Source organism: Achroia grisella, unplaced genomic scaffold (assembly GCF_030625045.1).
Source record: "Achroia grisella isolate CSIRO2021 unplaced genomic scaffold, CSIRO_AGI_Agris_v1 utg640, whole genome shotgun sequence".
Classification (NCBI taxonomy): domain Eukaryota; kingdom Metazoa; phylum Arthropoda; class Insecta; order Lepidoptera; family Pyralidae; genus Achroia; species Achroia grisella.
This window is the reverse complement of record NW_026712977.1, coordinates 6315422-6334009: the sequence shown is the minus strand read 5'-3', so window position 1 is coordinate 6334009 and position 18588 is coordinate 6315422. Positions and strand designations below refer to the sequence as shown.

General features: G+C 31.1%; 1 protein-coding gene across 4 annotated transcripts; it reads right to left on the bottom strand.

The window, feature by feature from the left end:
* Positions 1-440: 440 nt before the first annotated feature.
* Positions 441-16891, bottom strand: LOC131849143 (glutamine synthetase 2 cytoplasmic). 4 transcript variants are annotated; one of them, XM_059199138.1, is made up of 9 exons: positions 16760-16891; positions 8437-8489; positions 7399-7596; positions 5701-5892; positions 5100-5261; positions 4447-4660; positions 3208-3465; positions 1523-1662; positions 441-667 (listed from the first exon to the last, which is right to left on the bottom strand). In XM_059199138.1, exons 2-9 carry the CDS (start codon positions 8465-8467, stop codon positions 519-521), a joined length of 1344 nt encoding a protein of 447 aa, XP_059055121.1. In that variant the 5' UTR covers positions 8468-8489; positions 16760-16891; the 3' UTR covers positions 441-518. The 4 variants fall into 4 exon arrangements, with proteins under 4 accessions (XP_059055121.1, XP_059055123.1, XP_059055120.1 ...); XM_059199140.1 differs by lacking the exon at positions 5701-5892; XM_059199137.1 differs by lacking the exons at positions 8437-8489; positions 16760-16891 and adding an exon at positions 7663-7809.
* Between the last annotated feature and the right edge of the window lie 1697 nt (positions 16892-18588).

The window sequence follows — 18588 nt, the reverse complement described above, 5'->3', positions numbered from 1 at the left end:
ATATCACATAATATTCGTAAACTTTATTTTATAATATTTGTTTAATATCTTATATGGTCCTTTGTGACGTAATACCTAACACGTGTCTATCATTATACCTAGATACATTTGTGATTAGCGTATAATTAGTAATGCAATAAATTTTTATAAAGGCCATAATATTACTATAGTGTGTTACTTAAAAATATTACCCGTTCTAAATTGTAAATAACTAGGTAAATTGTTTATTGATTCGTATGAAAATGCATTTATAATAAATTACATTACGTCTATTGTCAATTATTATACGGAAAGACATGATTTGAGGCTACGCGATTGTTTACCAGCGCTTACACTAGTACTGAATTGTGGCCTTTAAAATAGCGATTTGTTTTGTGAACACCATTGTATAATATATCTATCAAGTTATTATTTTAGACCACAATTCTTAGGCACATGGATTTTGTGTTGATTTCTTATTACTATGGATGTTAGCTGACACGTGATTCGGGCATTGTGCAGAGTTCGGGGCTCCTCTGTTATTCATTGAGTATGCAAGTGCGCATAAGAGCATCGGTGACTGCATAAGGATCACAGTTGGAGGCTGGGCGACGATCTTCTAAGTACCCCTTCTTCTCTTCTGCGACAAGTCGTGGTATTCTAATGCTGCTACCACGGTTAGCAACGCCTGTAAAGTTATAGATAATTTATTATTGTAAGAGAAAATAGTTGAATTAGTGGATTTATTTACTGCACAAATCACACTCATTAATAAAACTCGTCACAATATTAAGTATTTGTGTAGATTCTTAGTCGTTAGTTTATTTTGATTCTTGTTCAGAGACGACAATCTTCATTAAGAAATGATGACAAAATACTCAGATCTTAATAATCCCTTTACATTAGATTTATATATACCCAGCATTTCTTAGGTTCAAATATAATGAAGGTATGCTTATACAACATGGTCGTTGGACGGTACATTGGACGGTACTTCTTACCGTCCAAATCGAAAATTTAGATTTCTTACAGTTATTTCAATAATGTGTTTCTATATAGCTATATAGAAACACATTATTGAAAGACGATCAATAAAAAAAATATAACAAAAAAAGAATAACGTCAAACTTGCAATCTACTTTAGCAATTGAATTGTTATTCAAAAAATTAAACTAACTACCTAGCATTTATTTGGAACTATATTATAGTATATAAAAAAGTTAAGGTTTCATGTCGGACTGATACACTCAAAACATGATGTCGATCATCGCTACCACAAAATAATAAAAATAATTCTTTAGAGAAGGCCTGAGTAAAGTACCTTATGCTGTACTAGTAGTGAAGGTAAACGCCGTTTACAAATATAAATAATTCAAGAGATATATAAACTTGGCCTTTTGCCACCTTACCTACCTAAAATATGCACGTTTTACACGTAACACGTAAATTTCCAGATTATCCTCACTTGAGATTAGAGTCGAAACCATATTTACTTAATTTATATTTTAGCATGTAATGATTTCATGTACATAATATAAATTACCTGCGCTAAAATCATTAATACTGGCTGTTTCGTGAAGACCCGTTAACCTTCTCTCGTTATCTTTTCCACCTCGGGGATCATACACTTTGATATGCTTCATGTGTACCTTGGACAGCTTATCAATCGCCTTCTCGATTTCACTGGAACAATACATTTTTAAAATAAATCTATAATAACAACAATTAATTTGTTCACACAACACTAAATATCGAATTAGTTTTATTGTATCATGACTAGGTAGTTATTTCAAGGTTTACAAGTTTCCAATGTAGGGCATAGCTGTATAAATATTCAAATTATTAATCAAGTGGCGATACGTTCATAATAACACTTTTGTATATTATAATTAATAGTAATTGGTTTTGAAAAAAACATAGCACATTTACAAGTAACATTTCTAAATACAGATATTAATATCGTACCTTAAAGACAATGTCACGTAGGAACCTATAATACTATACTGTATTGTAAATTATGCAGTTAATCCGCAATAACTTAATATCTACTTCAATGTATTATATATATTTTTATCTATCGGTAATTAAGTTGCTATACCTACCTATAATTAAGTAGCGTATTGATAATAGTAATCATGCAGATCGTATTCATTCCGAGTCAATTTGATTTGTATTCAGTGTAAATCGTAACACAAGCGTTTGTAGTGTTGCTTGCTAACATTGAGTTATATTTAGCCGCTATTCAGTGTCATTGCTAAACCATCTTAAGGTTACAAGATGGTTGATGCTCGTAAAACCTTAAAATCGCATCATTTACCACATATTGTCTACTATAACTACGTACTATGCTATACTATGTACTATTACATGTTATGTATGTATATGACAATATATTGTCTATTTACAAGAATTAGAAGCATATCACTACAAAAAGCTGAAATTTTCGAATTTACTATTGAAACTACATAGGTACGAATATATGAAGACTTTTGTTATAATGGCTATTCCCGCAACTAATTCAAACAGCGGCTATTTCTAAGTAATTAATCTAGTGTAAACATGAATGGTATATGTAATTCAAACAAAGAAGGAATATTTTATTGTAAGATTAATTAGTTCAAATAACATCGCGTGTATATTCTCATCACAGCAATGTCATTGAACTGTCGAGATGATAAGATCTTGACGAGAGTTAGTTACATTATGTTCGTATATGTATAAACCCTTTACTTGTTAAGTTAATATCGAACAACGTATTAATATTTCAATTTTGTAAGCAGTCTTAAGGCCTTTTTCCACTGTAAAGTGTAGTTACCCACACAACGGCCACTAAAAGTGACAACTATTAAAATACATTCTACATTTTATGAATAATTTATGCACTAATGGAACTGCAAAGTGCGCCGCATGTGAAAAAGCATCACTTAAAGAAATAAAATAACACGTGAGTTATTGTTTACTATCACAAATCGTGTGGTAGGGTGGCACGAGAATATTAATTCGTTATTACGTATATGTAAATGTATGCATTTAGATAAATGCATCGAACACGTGTGTCATATCTTATGGCTCAACTATTATGTCGAATTGGTATGATTTAGTTAAATAAATATTATATCTGAAATAGGTAGGCGTTCCTGATGAACGCATAAAATTTTCACCGTAAACGATATTATAGACAATGGTATTTTCCTAAAAAAGTCTCATATAGTTTAAATTTATACTTACATAATACCGTTCTCTTCTCTCATTTTCTTTGTAGAAAAGTTGGTGTGGGCCCCCGACCCATTCCAATCTTGAACCGGTTTCGGATCAAAAGTGACGATAACGCCATACTCTTCGGCTAATCTGTGGAGGATGTACCGGGCGATCCAGAGATCGTCACCAGCGCTCACTCCAACCGAGGGTCCAACCTGGAACTCCCATTGTGAGGGCATTACCTCAGCATTGGTGCCAGCAATCGGCACGCCGGCAAACAAGCAACATCTGTAACAATATATGATTGGAGTTACCGGTTTCATAATATCTGAACAATAAATTGTAATTTAAAAAATATTAAGCCATATAGGATCTTCAGCTTTTTCAAGTGCATTCAATATTAATGGTGTTAAAATTCTTGAGATTTCAAACTTCTTTTAAAAACTAGAAACTTCAAGATATAGGGATTTATCTAGAATTAGTATTACATTGCTCGTTGCAATGGTGAGATTATATTTATTATTGACTGAAGAATTAGGTGTCGGTAGTTGGTAAGTTTTTTAAATTTTTATTCTTATATTTAAGTAAGTAAGTAACATCTTTGAGGATGTAATCACGCGGTTACGGGTTCCAACGGCTGCTTACCTTAACCTAACACCAGGCTAACATAATATTTATAAAGTTTAATTATCTATAAGGTGCAGTTCAGGCACCTCTGTGGATTGTCATATAAATTATAATTTAATACTGTATCTATATAAATACAATTAGTATATTCGAACCAATGATATCGAAATGATAATAATAATTTCATTTGAACTGTTAGATACGTACATAGATATGTATTAAATAGTTTGCTGAAAAGCGTAGCATCTCAAGTGCTGCACTGCAGGGCTTTGACTTCAATTTAATTAAAAACAAAGGCGAAGTTCTATTCAATTGCAATGTTTTCTTTCAAATACACAGTCGGTAACTCTTATCGCTGATATGTCAACAACCATATTAAGTAGGCACATAGGTGGGTATTATTATTATTATTATTATCTTGTATATTATTATACATTGAAATATTCTGTTGTCATGGTGGTAAGGTAAGTAGTCCTTGAAATCCGTAAGCGCGTTATTACATCCTCAAAGACAAAACTTACTTATCTACTAACTTCCGACATTTAAATCTTCTGTCGATAATTTCACAGGTATTTTTTTCCATGAGCTTGTAGTTTAAATAGGATTGCATTGTATATTTTGAGTGATGTAAACCAAAGTTACCTGTAGTGAGCCTCAACGAGGTCTCTAGCGAACACTTTGTTGGCACCGACACCGCAATAGTAAGGGCCTTGTGGTGGCGGGAAACCGCCTGGGGGCCAGCCGAAGGGTCGGAGGTCAGAATCCAGAAGTATGTATTCTTGCTCAATACCGAACCAAGGCTCATCATCTTTGCATTTATCATAAGCCTCTTGACATTTCACACGATGGTTACTTTCTGTCAATTAAAACATATTTAATATCAGTTCTATTATTGGCCGACAAAAATGTATAGGTAATTTTTATTATGATACAATCGATAATTATGTAGGTACCTATCTACTTAAGTTACGAATATCTATAACAATGGAACTATCAATCTTTAATTGCCATGTTCCGATCTAATTTTCATATTCCGCCGTGATAAAATGTTTGTGGACACAGCGTTTCGTCGGTTTATAGATTATATTAGGTATTTAACATTCACGATTGCATATCTGAGAACTAAAATAACTTGGTAGTAAAGAATTCTTGTCAATTTACACTTTCAGGCGGAAACAAAGCTTGCATGTTTTCACCATTGTTGCACCGAAATGAGAAAAGTACTTCAGCAACTAGTGCATTGATAAGATTTTCTCAAACTACAACTTTTTTATCAAATTAATAATGTGATAAACCTGTGGGTTCCATGTTGTACTTAAATGTATCGCACATAACGAGAATATGGTTTCCACGTCGGAATGGGTCCTTGTAAATAGCGCGTGGCACCAGGAATGTGTCAGAGTTATGTCCAGTGGCTTGACCTGTTGAACTGCCATCGAAGTTCCAGACTGGTAAATCTACAATATTCAATCAAAATATAATATTAAAATTATCAAAATTCAACACGTTTCTAAAGGAAATTGTACTGGGTTTATTTTTAATAATATTATGGAATCTGTGCTAGCTTAAGAAGTTACATATTTTACAATAATCATTATGCATTATAGAAAACTCAATAATTCGCATTTACTTAATGATTATTTGCAATGTTTCAAGATGTATTTTTTTAGTATGATAAATATAAAATAGGTAGATATAATAAATAAAACAAAATATGTATAATATACAAAAACTATTCCCACTCTTGAATTACGTACAAATCTGTAAGTAGGCATAGCATACACTAGGATGCGTACAAGCTACTCGTACATGACTAAACAAACATAAATATCATGAATGAATCTATCTACTCTAGCCAACATTTCTAAGACTGCGAAGACGATATTACTGTGAAACCTTTCAAATTTTCATCAAAGCTATTCCTATTTTCTCGTTCTCTCAGCTTGCAACGAATCGTAAATACGTTTTCTAGATCCTTTGGACAAAAATATGGCGGACTATGTTCCTTTGCGTGCTTCCATTTCAAATTTGCATTCAGTTTACTGATATATTTGTCATTCAGTTCAGTTATAACTCGTGTAAAATTATCTAAAAAGTAGTCAATTACATGTGTCAATACATGGTTTTTATAAATTGCCTGATTTCGAAATATATATTCATACGATCAATATTTTATCTACTACCGTAACGTCAATATAACAATAACAATTTATGAGTAAACTGAGGCCTAATTATGTAAATATGTTATTAAGAATTCAATATTCTAACTAACAGTATAATTTTAACGGACCATTTAACAATTACGAAACGTACAAACAAACTAACGTCGGCAAGAATATTTTCATAGAAAATCGTAAACCCATCAACTTTATTCCGCCACATTTAAAAATTATTAACAACATCGTTACGTAATTACTTTCCGGTGTTACAATTTTTTTATAACATTTTACAGTAGTTAAGTCGGCTAGATCTTTCTAAGAAGTTCTCACTTGTAATTTTGAAAGACGTAGGCAATTGATTTATTAAAAAGCTTGGTATTTTAAAATGGAAGGACAGAAAGTAAATTTTCGGTGAGAAGGAGCGGTCGGTGACAGATGGTGGTGCAAGAGAGGCATATGAATATGTCTGCAGAATTAATTACTGATTATACAGTCTGGCATTGTGGTCGTGAGCATCATAATGTTTTAAATATTACAGTATTATCGCTGTATGCTTATCCAGTGTTGATAATTATGGCGATGTCTCATTCAGTTGTCCAAGGTGAAACTAATTTGCATCATCTGTTCTAATTACAATTGTTAATGAGGATGTTGTAAAACTCACTCAAAATAATAGGATCTAATAGCCGGAAAAGTTCCCATTAAATATAACTTGTTCGTTTCATGACAATTGAAATAATGTTGTCGACTCTAAAATTTATCATATTTTGTAATTGGCTTTGACCTTGCTTCCAAGTTTATGTTTTGGTAAACAACTTTCTTCTTATATCTCTACATATTATTAACAACTTCTTTGTTGTTTAGTTCTACATATTTTTATATAAATCGAGTACAAAAAGCTTTGTTAATTGTAGTCTATCCAATTAAAGAATACTCTTTCTACTCAAAATAATGCTGATATAAAGCATAATTATAATGTTTATTATTGTGCATTAAAAAATATTGGAAATCAACGTTTATACCTATTTAAATTACCGGAAATACATATTTAAATGGATGTTTCTCCCTACATAAAATTAATGTAAATGTGATGTTTTTGTAACGATATGAAATTTTTTTTTAATTACACATATATAGGTAATAGGTTCCTATTTTAAAAAAATTAAGCTAAAACCTTTTTCTCGTAGTATCAATCTGAGTGATCTAATTTATGATAGATTTATAATAACTATTTTGTTTATTATTAACAACCATTTCTTTTATTTACAGAAGGATCAACATCTTGAAAAGATTTAAAATAATTACAATATCTATATTTATAAGTACCTATATAGTCAGATATACAAATATTTAATAGAGGAGTAACGCACACAAGTGTATGAAATTACTCGCTGTAATCTCTCATCAAATCTTAAATGTAATCGGATTAACTCACCTTTAGGAACCTTTGGTATATACTTTAGGGTACGGTCTTTGCAACGGAGGTGCTCGCCGGATCCATCAATCCAGATATAAGTTGCCAGAATGCTGTCAGCCGGCAACGATAAATCATTGTACCGACCGAGAAGAGTTTTCGATAAAACAGCATTTGGAGAGTTCGTTAGCACCGGCCCCGACAATATTTTGGGGTTATCTGTCAAAAAAATATTAGTACATTATGTTAAAAGATTAAATAGTTTTCTAGTAGAAAGATACATACCATATCTACGATCAATAACGGCTTCATTTATAGTTGATACAAACAAGTACATTTTATCGTTTCCTTTTGATCAAAGGGAATGCAAAACTGGACATGTAATGAATAGGTACACTACTAGACTTTCCTAGGAATCATCAATCGCCTAATTAAACATTTACAAACAGTGAAGTGGTATTATTGTATAAATTACATTAGTGTTTGTATATCGGCAAAAAAATAGTAGCATAGGAAACAAAAAATTTTGTTTAAAATCGTAGTTAGTTAATTATCTTGTATTAACTCCCATCTGTTTTGAAGTTAGTTGTCAATTTATTAATTAGTTTTTTACGTAGACTATAAAACATGAATTTATTTGTTTTAAATATATATAGGTACATAGATTCATACAAGAGTAGCCTAAAAAGGTTTTAGCTATTCTACTGGTAGTTATCAAGTAAATTAATGGTCAATATACCTTTTATTTAAAATATCTTAATGCTGATACACTATACGGAAGTATTGTATAATTGTTTTAGATACTTAATTTTATATTTCTTCTACGCCTTTATGAAAAAACTTTTATGTAGGTACCTTATTTCTATATTTTTTTTAGAATAACAAAGAATCCAATATGGCGTTATTTTAAATAAAGAATTGGCTCTTTGTTATATCCTTTTATAGTATTCAAAATAGAGGCATTTACCTATCATTACATAATTGTACCATTTAGAAGATTGCTTATGCTACTTTGTAGTTGTGTGGTCATAATATCGTAACAACAGGAAAACCTATTACCTTCTATTTTTCCATGCGAGGGATCCGACATTTTCTTTTGTTGTATATTAAATCTGGAACAAAGAAAATTGTAAATAAGTAATTACATATTATTTTGAAAGAAGAATAATAAGATTAATGTTATAATTATATAAATTTGTAAATAGGACTGACAATACAGGTAATATTTCAACAATATTATAACTTACATATATTGTTCTTGATATCATATGGTTCAAGTTATTAAAGGTTATCAGGGCAAGTTTAGTGTTGTGTTTCCCACGACGTAATTTTTTTTCTCTTTTCTAACACTATGATTTTGACTTATATGTATGGTATATATAAATGATAATATAATATTCTAAACGGGGTAATCACAGTCTTTGTTGAATGTCGATATCGGTGTCGTGGTGAACGTAAACACAAATCTCGACATGCCCTTGTCATGAAGCTTGCGTGTATCCTATACCTACCTATTAATGATTATTTACATATATGTTACAATATTACCCTTTTAAATCTTCAACTTTTACCCTCCTATAATTAACTCCACTATCGTATCACGTGGAATATAATAACAAATTATTAGGTAAGTAGGTAGTTTGAAATATTACTTTTGGTGGAAGATCATATTTCTTTTTATTTGTAAATAAAATGTATGAAACAGTTAAACCTATTACTCTTACCTCATCAATTTTATTCTTAATATATGTACAATGTTGTGGCGGAATAGTAAATAAGTTTCAGCACAGTATCCTGAATTTTTGAACAGCAATAAACCTTTAGAGACTGAGTTAAATTTTCGTTACTAATATTTTTACAGAATTGGGTCAGACAGAATATATTTTAATTTTACGTATATATTTTACATACACATTTATAAACGCTATGCAAAGTAATCTAGTACGCATATTTTGAAGTTTAGAACAACAATGTGGTAAATTCACACGATATTTTCTCGATATTATACTCGTATTTCCGCAAGTTACTTTTAGTACACAAATCTGTTTTTTATTTATGTAAAAAGACCTTATTTCATTTCGATATATATATAAATTATATTTATGTTTATACTTTACTAAGATAGTAGACATATTATTAACATGTTATGAATCATATACCTAATCTGATTTAAATATATGAAATGAGTTGGAAACATCAACATAGCCTTGTCTTTTTCCAACTGTTTGAGGTCGGAACAGAATGTCATCTTCAACTTGTTTGCCGTTTTTATCTGAGGTTAGTTTCCTTTTATATTTTCGTGTCCCTTTACTTTCATATTAAAAACCTTTATTAACTCATAACTTCGCTCGTCCTATGTTATGATACATTATACTTGAAATAAATGAAACTAATTTGATGACATTCAAAACATGGGGCCATTACAAGTTAAAACAAACAAACCCTTGACACAAGACGACAATTTCGTAAAATCGATTGGCGCACTGCCCAAAGTGGGCAACACATACCTATTATACGTCAGTTATGCGTGAGTATATTATATTATTGTAATAACAAAACCCAAACTATATCTATACTTTTACACTAATAAAACGAAAAGGAGAAAGTGAGTGACATTTTTAATATGATACTTCAAGTTTACTACTGTCTTATCTCTATAATAGGAAATACGGTGTCTCTTCATTACGCTATAACTTTTGAACGACTTAACCTATATTATTTATTGGTTTCTAATTGTATAAGGTTCTTACGGAACGAGAAATAAGAAAATCGGAAAATTTGAGATTTGTCAGTTCGCGCTTTTAAACGTCCATTGTAATTCTGTCATATATAAAACACTGATATAAATACAACAACGGAATTAACCTCAGGCGCGGGACGGGGGAAGGGTATTGTACTAGCAATACTATTACTACTAATCTGTACTAACCCATTAGGTACTAAATATTGTCCTCATTGTTAGAAATGTTCAACATTTGACGGACCTCTCTGTGGTCACTCTTGAAAAAAGTTGATTTTTCAAGAAAAATCGCCATGATTAATTTATAACTATATATTTAAGTTTTCGCCGTTATTCCTTTATTTTTGGCGAACTAACAAAACATCTAGTAGTTCATAATGATTAAAATATTCAAGATGAGGTAGGAAACAAAACGTACCGTTAGCTGATATGTAGTATGAATAAATGTTATTGTTATATCATTATAATAGATAATAATATAATCCTAATTTTAAGTACATACATTTTCTGCCGTGCTATACAAGACGGCGCGTGCGGTGGCATCGCCACGGAGCTACACATGCGTAAGGAATGAACGAAGTCTACCGTTGAACACGCTATATACGCGTGACAAGTTCATTGTTTACGTTCAGTGCAGTCACTCTTTACATATTATAGCTATTCTATGTATCTCGAATCCCTTGCCCTGTAGTCGGACAGTTATGCCACTCTAGCTTCATCTATGCATTCTTCTTTCATGCATTCACGCCGGTTTCAGAGACCTTGACTGCTTCTATAGACAGTACACCATTTATACAGTCACGATAGACCCTAGTCGCTATTACCTTCATTCTTCCTCTTTAGCATTGTTTGCATATATACCTTGAACAAAGGGTTGTTCACCCTTCACTTCATTTCTTCACATAATTTATCCAGTAATTAAAAATTCCTTAAATACACTAATCAATTCAGATTACAAACCGATTAATAATATAATATGAATAAGTGTATATGTATAGGTATATAGTTCAGTTTGGTCACTACAAAAATTTTCTGAAATGATTTGAAGCCTAAATATATTCATACATATTTACGAGCCATTGAACTCCAGACACGCAAGGCCTTATAATGTAAACCAAGAGAAAGTGCTTAGCTACTGAGATTTTAGTAATAGAGGGTAATTTCATAAAAATACTACCTAAAATATTTTTTCAAATCTCATAAATACGTTCGTTTATATAATAACCCCGTTACCATTAAATCCTATTATAATTTTATTCCTAACTACGTAATATTCCCAGTGGGGGAGCTATTTGCCATTATTAGGACAGTATACATTAATAATAGATGGAATGCAATAGTTACTTTATTACAGTTCTTCATGCCGTTTTATTCACTAGATGTACTTATTTTTAACTGCTATAATGACTGATATAAGTATAGCTAACTAGCTCTTAAGTAGACTCTAAGTATTTTCTATTACTACTGCACAATCTCTCATCTTTTATTTCACTCCGTTCCGGATTATTTTGAGACAAAACTACTTAATCAATTTATTATGATTAGGATAGCCGTTTACTTGCAAAAAGTAACATACGGACAGGTAAACACGCTTCCGTTATATAATATTAATATGAATATTAGGATTCCGTTAATATTGGTAATGAAATTACGTAAATTCTTATGCTAATAATTATTCTATCAAGTAAAGTACCTAATTATGTTTAAATACTATTTACTATTTGTTGAATTATAAACAAATAATGCTTACAAATTAATAAGCAACTTGTGTTGGTATTGCGATTGCGATTCATTTTCTAACTAAAGGTATTATTAGTACAATACAAAGGTAACTGTTTAAGTACTTCTTTGAATAACTTCCATTTAAAATTATTATTGCGAGTCTTATGAAAAGTACGGACGAGGTTCTTTGCGTTCTAACAGTATGATGTAAATTAGGCTTATAAACAGTATTAGGTATAACTTGTTAACGTCAAGGACACAGCATAAATATTTTCCAAAGATCTTATAGTTTTCAAATAGTTGTGAAACTACAATTTGTTTACGAATTATAAAAAACTATAAATATACATACAGAGTAGTTACCTTGTCGATTGGTTTTTTATAAAAAACTATAGAAAAACAATTCTCAAAATGTTTCATACTTGACCTCGAAAATCTATTAAATGTTCCATTTAGTTATTTAATTCAATAACATGTTGATATAAGTATCTATGAAATAATAATAACGATATTCATATTTATTTATTAGAAAATCTATTAATAAATATATTAAAATTACGTTCCATTTTATAATTTACTTATAATTTTTTCTTAATAGTTGTTATTTATCGTCTCTCATTCAAACTATATTTTAATTTATCTTTGTTTGTATTATTGTTACCCGGGATCTTATCTAACTATGTTAATAGTCCAGAGTCGAAGTCCAATGATGTGGGCAATATGAAATAATAACAACAATTAAATTATAAATGTGATTGATGAACTTTCTTTTATTCTCCGTTTACTATATTATAAAATGGAACGTAATGCTGAAGCTAAAATACGAGTACAAACGCATATTGGTGTGTATGCACTGTGTTATTTTATCTGTAATCTGTGCAATACTATTTGACAGAAATATTAATAGTAATTGGACCTATATAGTAGTTTCTTTCTGAAACTCTTCCTAGATAAGTCAAATGTCGAATATGTATTTTTGACCTTCACCGAATTACGTAAGTACATATACTCTATTTTTCTCAATTTGAAATATACGGAATTGACGATAAAAGATAGATTATTGAATGATAGATCTTTGACCTGATTTTAGAGATTAGTAATACACTGATTTATTCAAATAGATAATGTCAGTAGTTGTAACATCTACTTTAATAAACTTTGTTTTTGTTTTTGAGTATACAACACGAGGTAAATATTTTTTGCTTATGATGTTTACGATTTTATTATTGTTGTTATGTTTCTTATGATTCATAAGAAGTTCTACAAATTCTAATTAATAAATTGGAATTGTAGTAAACAATAAAAAAAACTAAAAACTGTAATATTAGAAGTCGACCCACCCAATGGAAAATGATAAGTAGGTAGGTATAGCCTATAGAAATAAAGCACAATTCGATGAATTTTTATTTTGGAATGCTAACTTTCTTTTCATACAATATTATTACAGTGTTCCTATTAAATATTAGTTTGCAAAAATGTAAATAAATACTAATGAAATCGAAAAACCATCTAAAATGCGTTAATGCGTCGCTGTTGTTTCGTAAATAACCAAACTAGGCCTGAAGCTATTACAGCTTTACCTAATATTGCAATGTGCGTCTGTATATGTAATATTAATAATTTTAATTTGTACGAAAGCAAGACTTTTGTGTTGTTCATTCCTGTAGCGAAGTATTTGATACGTTTCATATTACTTTTACGATTATAATTCTACTTGGCATATTCCTTTCGTAATTTCTATTATATCACTGTCGTAAAATATCAATTTATAATTATTCTCATATTTCACCAAAAGCAACCCTCAGCTACACTGATTTATCATAAACGATCAATTCAAAGCCTATCAACTGTTAGTTAATAGTATTTACCTAAGATAATTTACATAGTTTAGAAGCACGATAACTTGTAAATTATACAAGTATCAGATAACGCATAATAAAGTCAAGAGCTAACTGGAACTATTAAAAGTCAAGAATGTCTTGGTGCAATAGTAAAGTATAAAGTAATACACACGATACTATAAAGTAAACAGGAAAAATAGTAAATACAAGAGAGCACAATGTTTACTTTTCCAAATAGACAACTGGATGCACTAAAGGCGAAGTTAAATGGCACTAAATTGATATAAAAGACTTAATAAAAAAATTATGAGCTGTAATACTGAAATATTCTGTTTTGTTTTATCTATAATATTATTATGATAACATTTCTTATCTGGAACAAAACGCGAACAAAGCGAGCCAAATATTTATGGGGACATATTGTAGTTCAAGTGAATTGACAAAATATTGACGATAAAATCTTCCTAATTATATATAAAATTACGAGAGTAGATAAACTACGAGATGTTAAGATCGAAAATTCTAAATTATAAAAAATACTTAATAATTTTTTAATTTTTACTGTTTAACATGCTTCTAAAAGTCGAGAATCAAATTCTATTACCAGAAAACGAATTGGGTTACGGAGCCATTTTAGAATATTACCTACCACACTATAAATAGCTCACATAGCTGATTAGGAAAGTTTGAAGTCATGCCATGCACACAATAAAAACTCGATGGATATATTCTAAATGCGAGTGAACTCACGACCGGGGCAAAACTGAATCACAATAATCTCTCCTGTTTTTATATTTTTAACCGTCAAGAAAACGAGTTAATGGAATGTTATTTATTCCGTTCTTTTGTTTGTACTGTTTATACTCAGTCGTCTGCAGTCAATCATGCATCTGAAATTATTAGGCCTGATGTTTGTATGAAGAAACTTAAGAATTGAGTACGTAATCATACAAATAATTTAGAAACACGAAATTGATTAGGGACATAAGTGTGTATATATCCTAATAATATTATAAACGCAAAAGTTTGTGAGTATGGATGAATGTTTTTTATTCTGTAACGCAGGAATTACTGAACGGAATTTAATGACATTTTACAGTAATATAGTGTTAAAACGCGGGCACAGCTAGATTATTATATTTCAGAAAAGACTATAAGTAAGGAATATTCGTTTATGTACCTAATAACTGCGTCTGCGACCTAAACATAGATTGATCACTGTAAAATGTATCATATGCCTAATAATTACTCTCCCTTTAATTTTTTTGGCATAAACATGCATACCTATGCATAAACATGCATAGGTACATACTTTTTAAGAGGAAGAGTAGACGTCACTTCGGATGTAAAAAAAGTGAAGCTCATTGAATTTATCGCCGTCAAATTTAATTATTTATTTATTATCATATTTTAATAGAAACACAATAATAATACCCGACAATTAATAAAAATTGATTCTGACCTATGATTACAGTAGAAGTTATTTGCTCATTGATCCTTCATTGACATATTTTATTTTCCTAATTATTTCCTTTTATCTATTTTTTAAGTTAATCACTTACTGATTTGTTATTTTACTGATTTGTCTTTCGCAGTAAAAACGAATAAGCTTACTATTTTTATATATGCGAAAATAATGTAAATGTGTAAATATTTATCTAAATTGTTGCAAGGATTAGAATTTTATGTATATATTTTTAATATGAAACTGTATAGTTTCTTTTTGTCACAAAATGTAATTTTCTTTAAAAGTCCTGTCAATGATAATAAATAATTTATTAATTATACCACCTACAGAGTGTAAGTTTGTTGTCATATCGTATAAAAATTGGTATCTATGATACGACTGAGTTAAATTTACCCTATTTTCTATTTACATTGCAGGTTGACTTTGAATGTGCTATTGTAATTTCTTTGTTCACAAAGTAATAATAGAGATTATTTTATTATATTACGTGAAATGATGATCTACTGGTATCTGCCTAAGTACGAGATATTATACACATTCATTGTCAGAAGTAAAATAAAACAGATTAGTAAGTATGCTATAATATTAGGTACCTACAATATGTACTTACTATATATTACGTATATAGTAAGTACATATTGTAGGTACCTACTCAGGAGATGCGCGTGCACAGACAAAGGTTTGGCGTGAATGATACAATGACTTTTATAAATTATAAATGAGATGGTGTAAATGTATTTAATAGTATATTTATAAGATCAAGACAAGGCAATGTAATAAATAATACTATAATAATAAATACCGACTCTTTGGTGCGATATAAATATAAAATATTGAAATATAAATTTTATTATTATTTGGTCTTTGATTTATTTACATTTGTAATTATTTTGAATTTAAATTATAATAATTGCATCTGCTTTCGTACTGACTGACGGTAGTTGAATTACCTGCCAGTTTTCACTTTGATAAACGGGTCCAGCTATATTGCTATGGACTTCCTTGTATAGCATACAGGTTTTAAGCATGCAACTTTTTTATTTACCTACAATAATGCGAAAAATAACTTGGAGTACGAGAAAATTATGTTTTAAACTTGTTTATTTAATTAGATTTTTCAAAATAATACTGAGGTTTATCCATATTTTGTTGTTACATGTTGTTTTGTAAATATAACAAAACTTATTGTTGATTATGTTATCTGTGACATTATATTTCTTAGTTATTCTTTTAGTTACTAAGTTTATGTAGAAAAATACTATATTTTATTAAATTTATCAGTGTTTGTCATTGTTATGTTGGTTAATGGGTAATGGACGGGGTTTTGTTTTCAGTTCGTGGAGGTACGTAGAGAATAAGATCGCACAGCAATGTTATGGTGGCTGTTCTTATTAGATGATATGTAGCATATTTTGGCCAGCGTTGCAATTCGCATTGCAGCGGTTGGTTAGGGCAGGCGAGAGGCGCGTGCCACTCGGTCTACACGTGCTAAGGTCATCGGGGAGTTTCCACACCCGGCACAAGTAACTATCTGGATAAAACATTACGCCTACCGAATGCACTTCCTCACAAAAATTCTAATTATTTAATTAATATCTTAATTTACAGTACCTTCAAGAAAATCCCTCGGTGGTCGAAACGAGTTTCGCTAACGTAATTTACGTGTTCTAGTACAATGTTTCTATGCAACCGATTCGATCGCTTCGTTCAGCGTTCTACAGATTGACTGGTGGTCGGGCGGAGCGCTGGCGAATATATGCGCGCGCATCTGCTTGCGCGTGCGTGGTGGTGGGAGTACCGCGTCACGTAGATCGCTGGTACTTCATCAGGCTAGTTTCATTCACAGGGCACTTACTACGTTTGAAACCGGGAGCGATATCTTCCGCCAGGTCCCACCCATCATTACTGCTGCGGATGATCCTAGAATTATGCTACGCAAATTACAGTGGGGGAGCTACAATGCTCTATTATATTATTCAATTGGACAGAAGATCAGGTCACCTCGTCGGGTTGACCGAAGATCCTATAACGCCATGAGTATTTATTAATTTATTTCTTCGTGTACCAATAGATGACAAATTTAATGGGCTCCAATATAATCAAGACTTTCATAGGATAAACAATAAACACTGTAAAACAGTACGTAATTTGAATAATAAATAAGCAAGTTGGAATGATGACTGTCATTCCAACTTGCTTATTTATTATTCTCCGGAACGAACGAGAACTATCCCGTTCCCCGTTCCCTTTGAAGGAAAGAGAAAATTCAAAAAGAGTTAAAGATAATGGAGTGGAAGGCAAGTAATATTTATACTCCTTGCCTTACACTCCATAATATTTTTCTTCTTGTGCCATGTTTATTTTCCTTCATCCCTTCAAAGGGATTGGGGTAGTTCTCATCTATTCCGGAGAACGGCAACCCCGTTTTTTATCCGGCTCTTCTTCTACTTCATTTTATTCTATTACACTTTAAAAAATATACAGTTTTTTAAATTACTTGCATATGTGAGTTGTCGTCTAATAAAAATAATGCAAAGCAGCGCTTATCACTCAAAATTAGAGTTCACGCAGAACAACCATAATATTTTTGTATCGTACTCCTATAACTAACCTAGCATATAAAAACAACATTTTTGAATATGGTATAAGCTCAAAAAAATCGTGTGCAACTGGTTGGACTTTCGTTGATCTCTGTTCTCTGTAACCAGAGGTTACCTACTTCGTATTTCAAAACACGACTACAGATATAAGTAAGTACTCTAATATTCTTGGAAATAAAACTGTTTACAGCTGAATATAGTTACAATCCTACCCTTGAATATATTTTTTCGATATATAAAACCCGCGAATTTAAAACTGCAAAATCGCTGGACAACCGAAAACTGTTAAATTATCCTAGTATCTATAATATATATTATACACATTAGAATATACATATGTATATATATGATACACATTAGGACATTCAGGACGCGGTACCCTGGTGTATGCTGTTTGCCGACGATATTGTGCTTGTTGGTGAGGATGGACTCGAAGTCCAGAGTAGACTAGATAGATGGCAAGAAAAACTGGAGAGTGTTGGCTTGAAGATCAGCAGAACTAAAACTGAATACCTATTCTGCGATTTCGGCGGTCTCTCCAGTTTCAAGCCTATCTGCCTAAACGGTGTAATGCTTCCGGTCTGCTCCGATTTTCGATACCTTGGTTCAGTTATTCAGAGCAATGCCGACATTCCACGACAGACCTCGATGTAAGGCACAGAATTAGTGCGGGATGGATGAAATGGCGACAGGTCTCGGGAACGATATGCGACCCCCGAATGCCCTTGAAACTAAAGGGTAAAGTTTATAAATCTATCGTAAGACCTGTCATTTTGTATGGATCTGAATGATGGGCTGTAAAAGGGATGAACGAAAGACGTGTGCATGTGGCAGAAATGC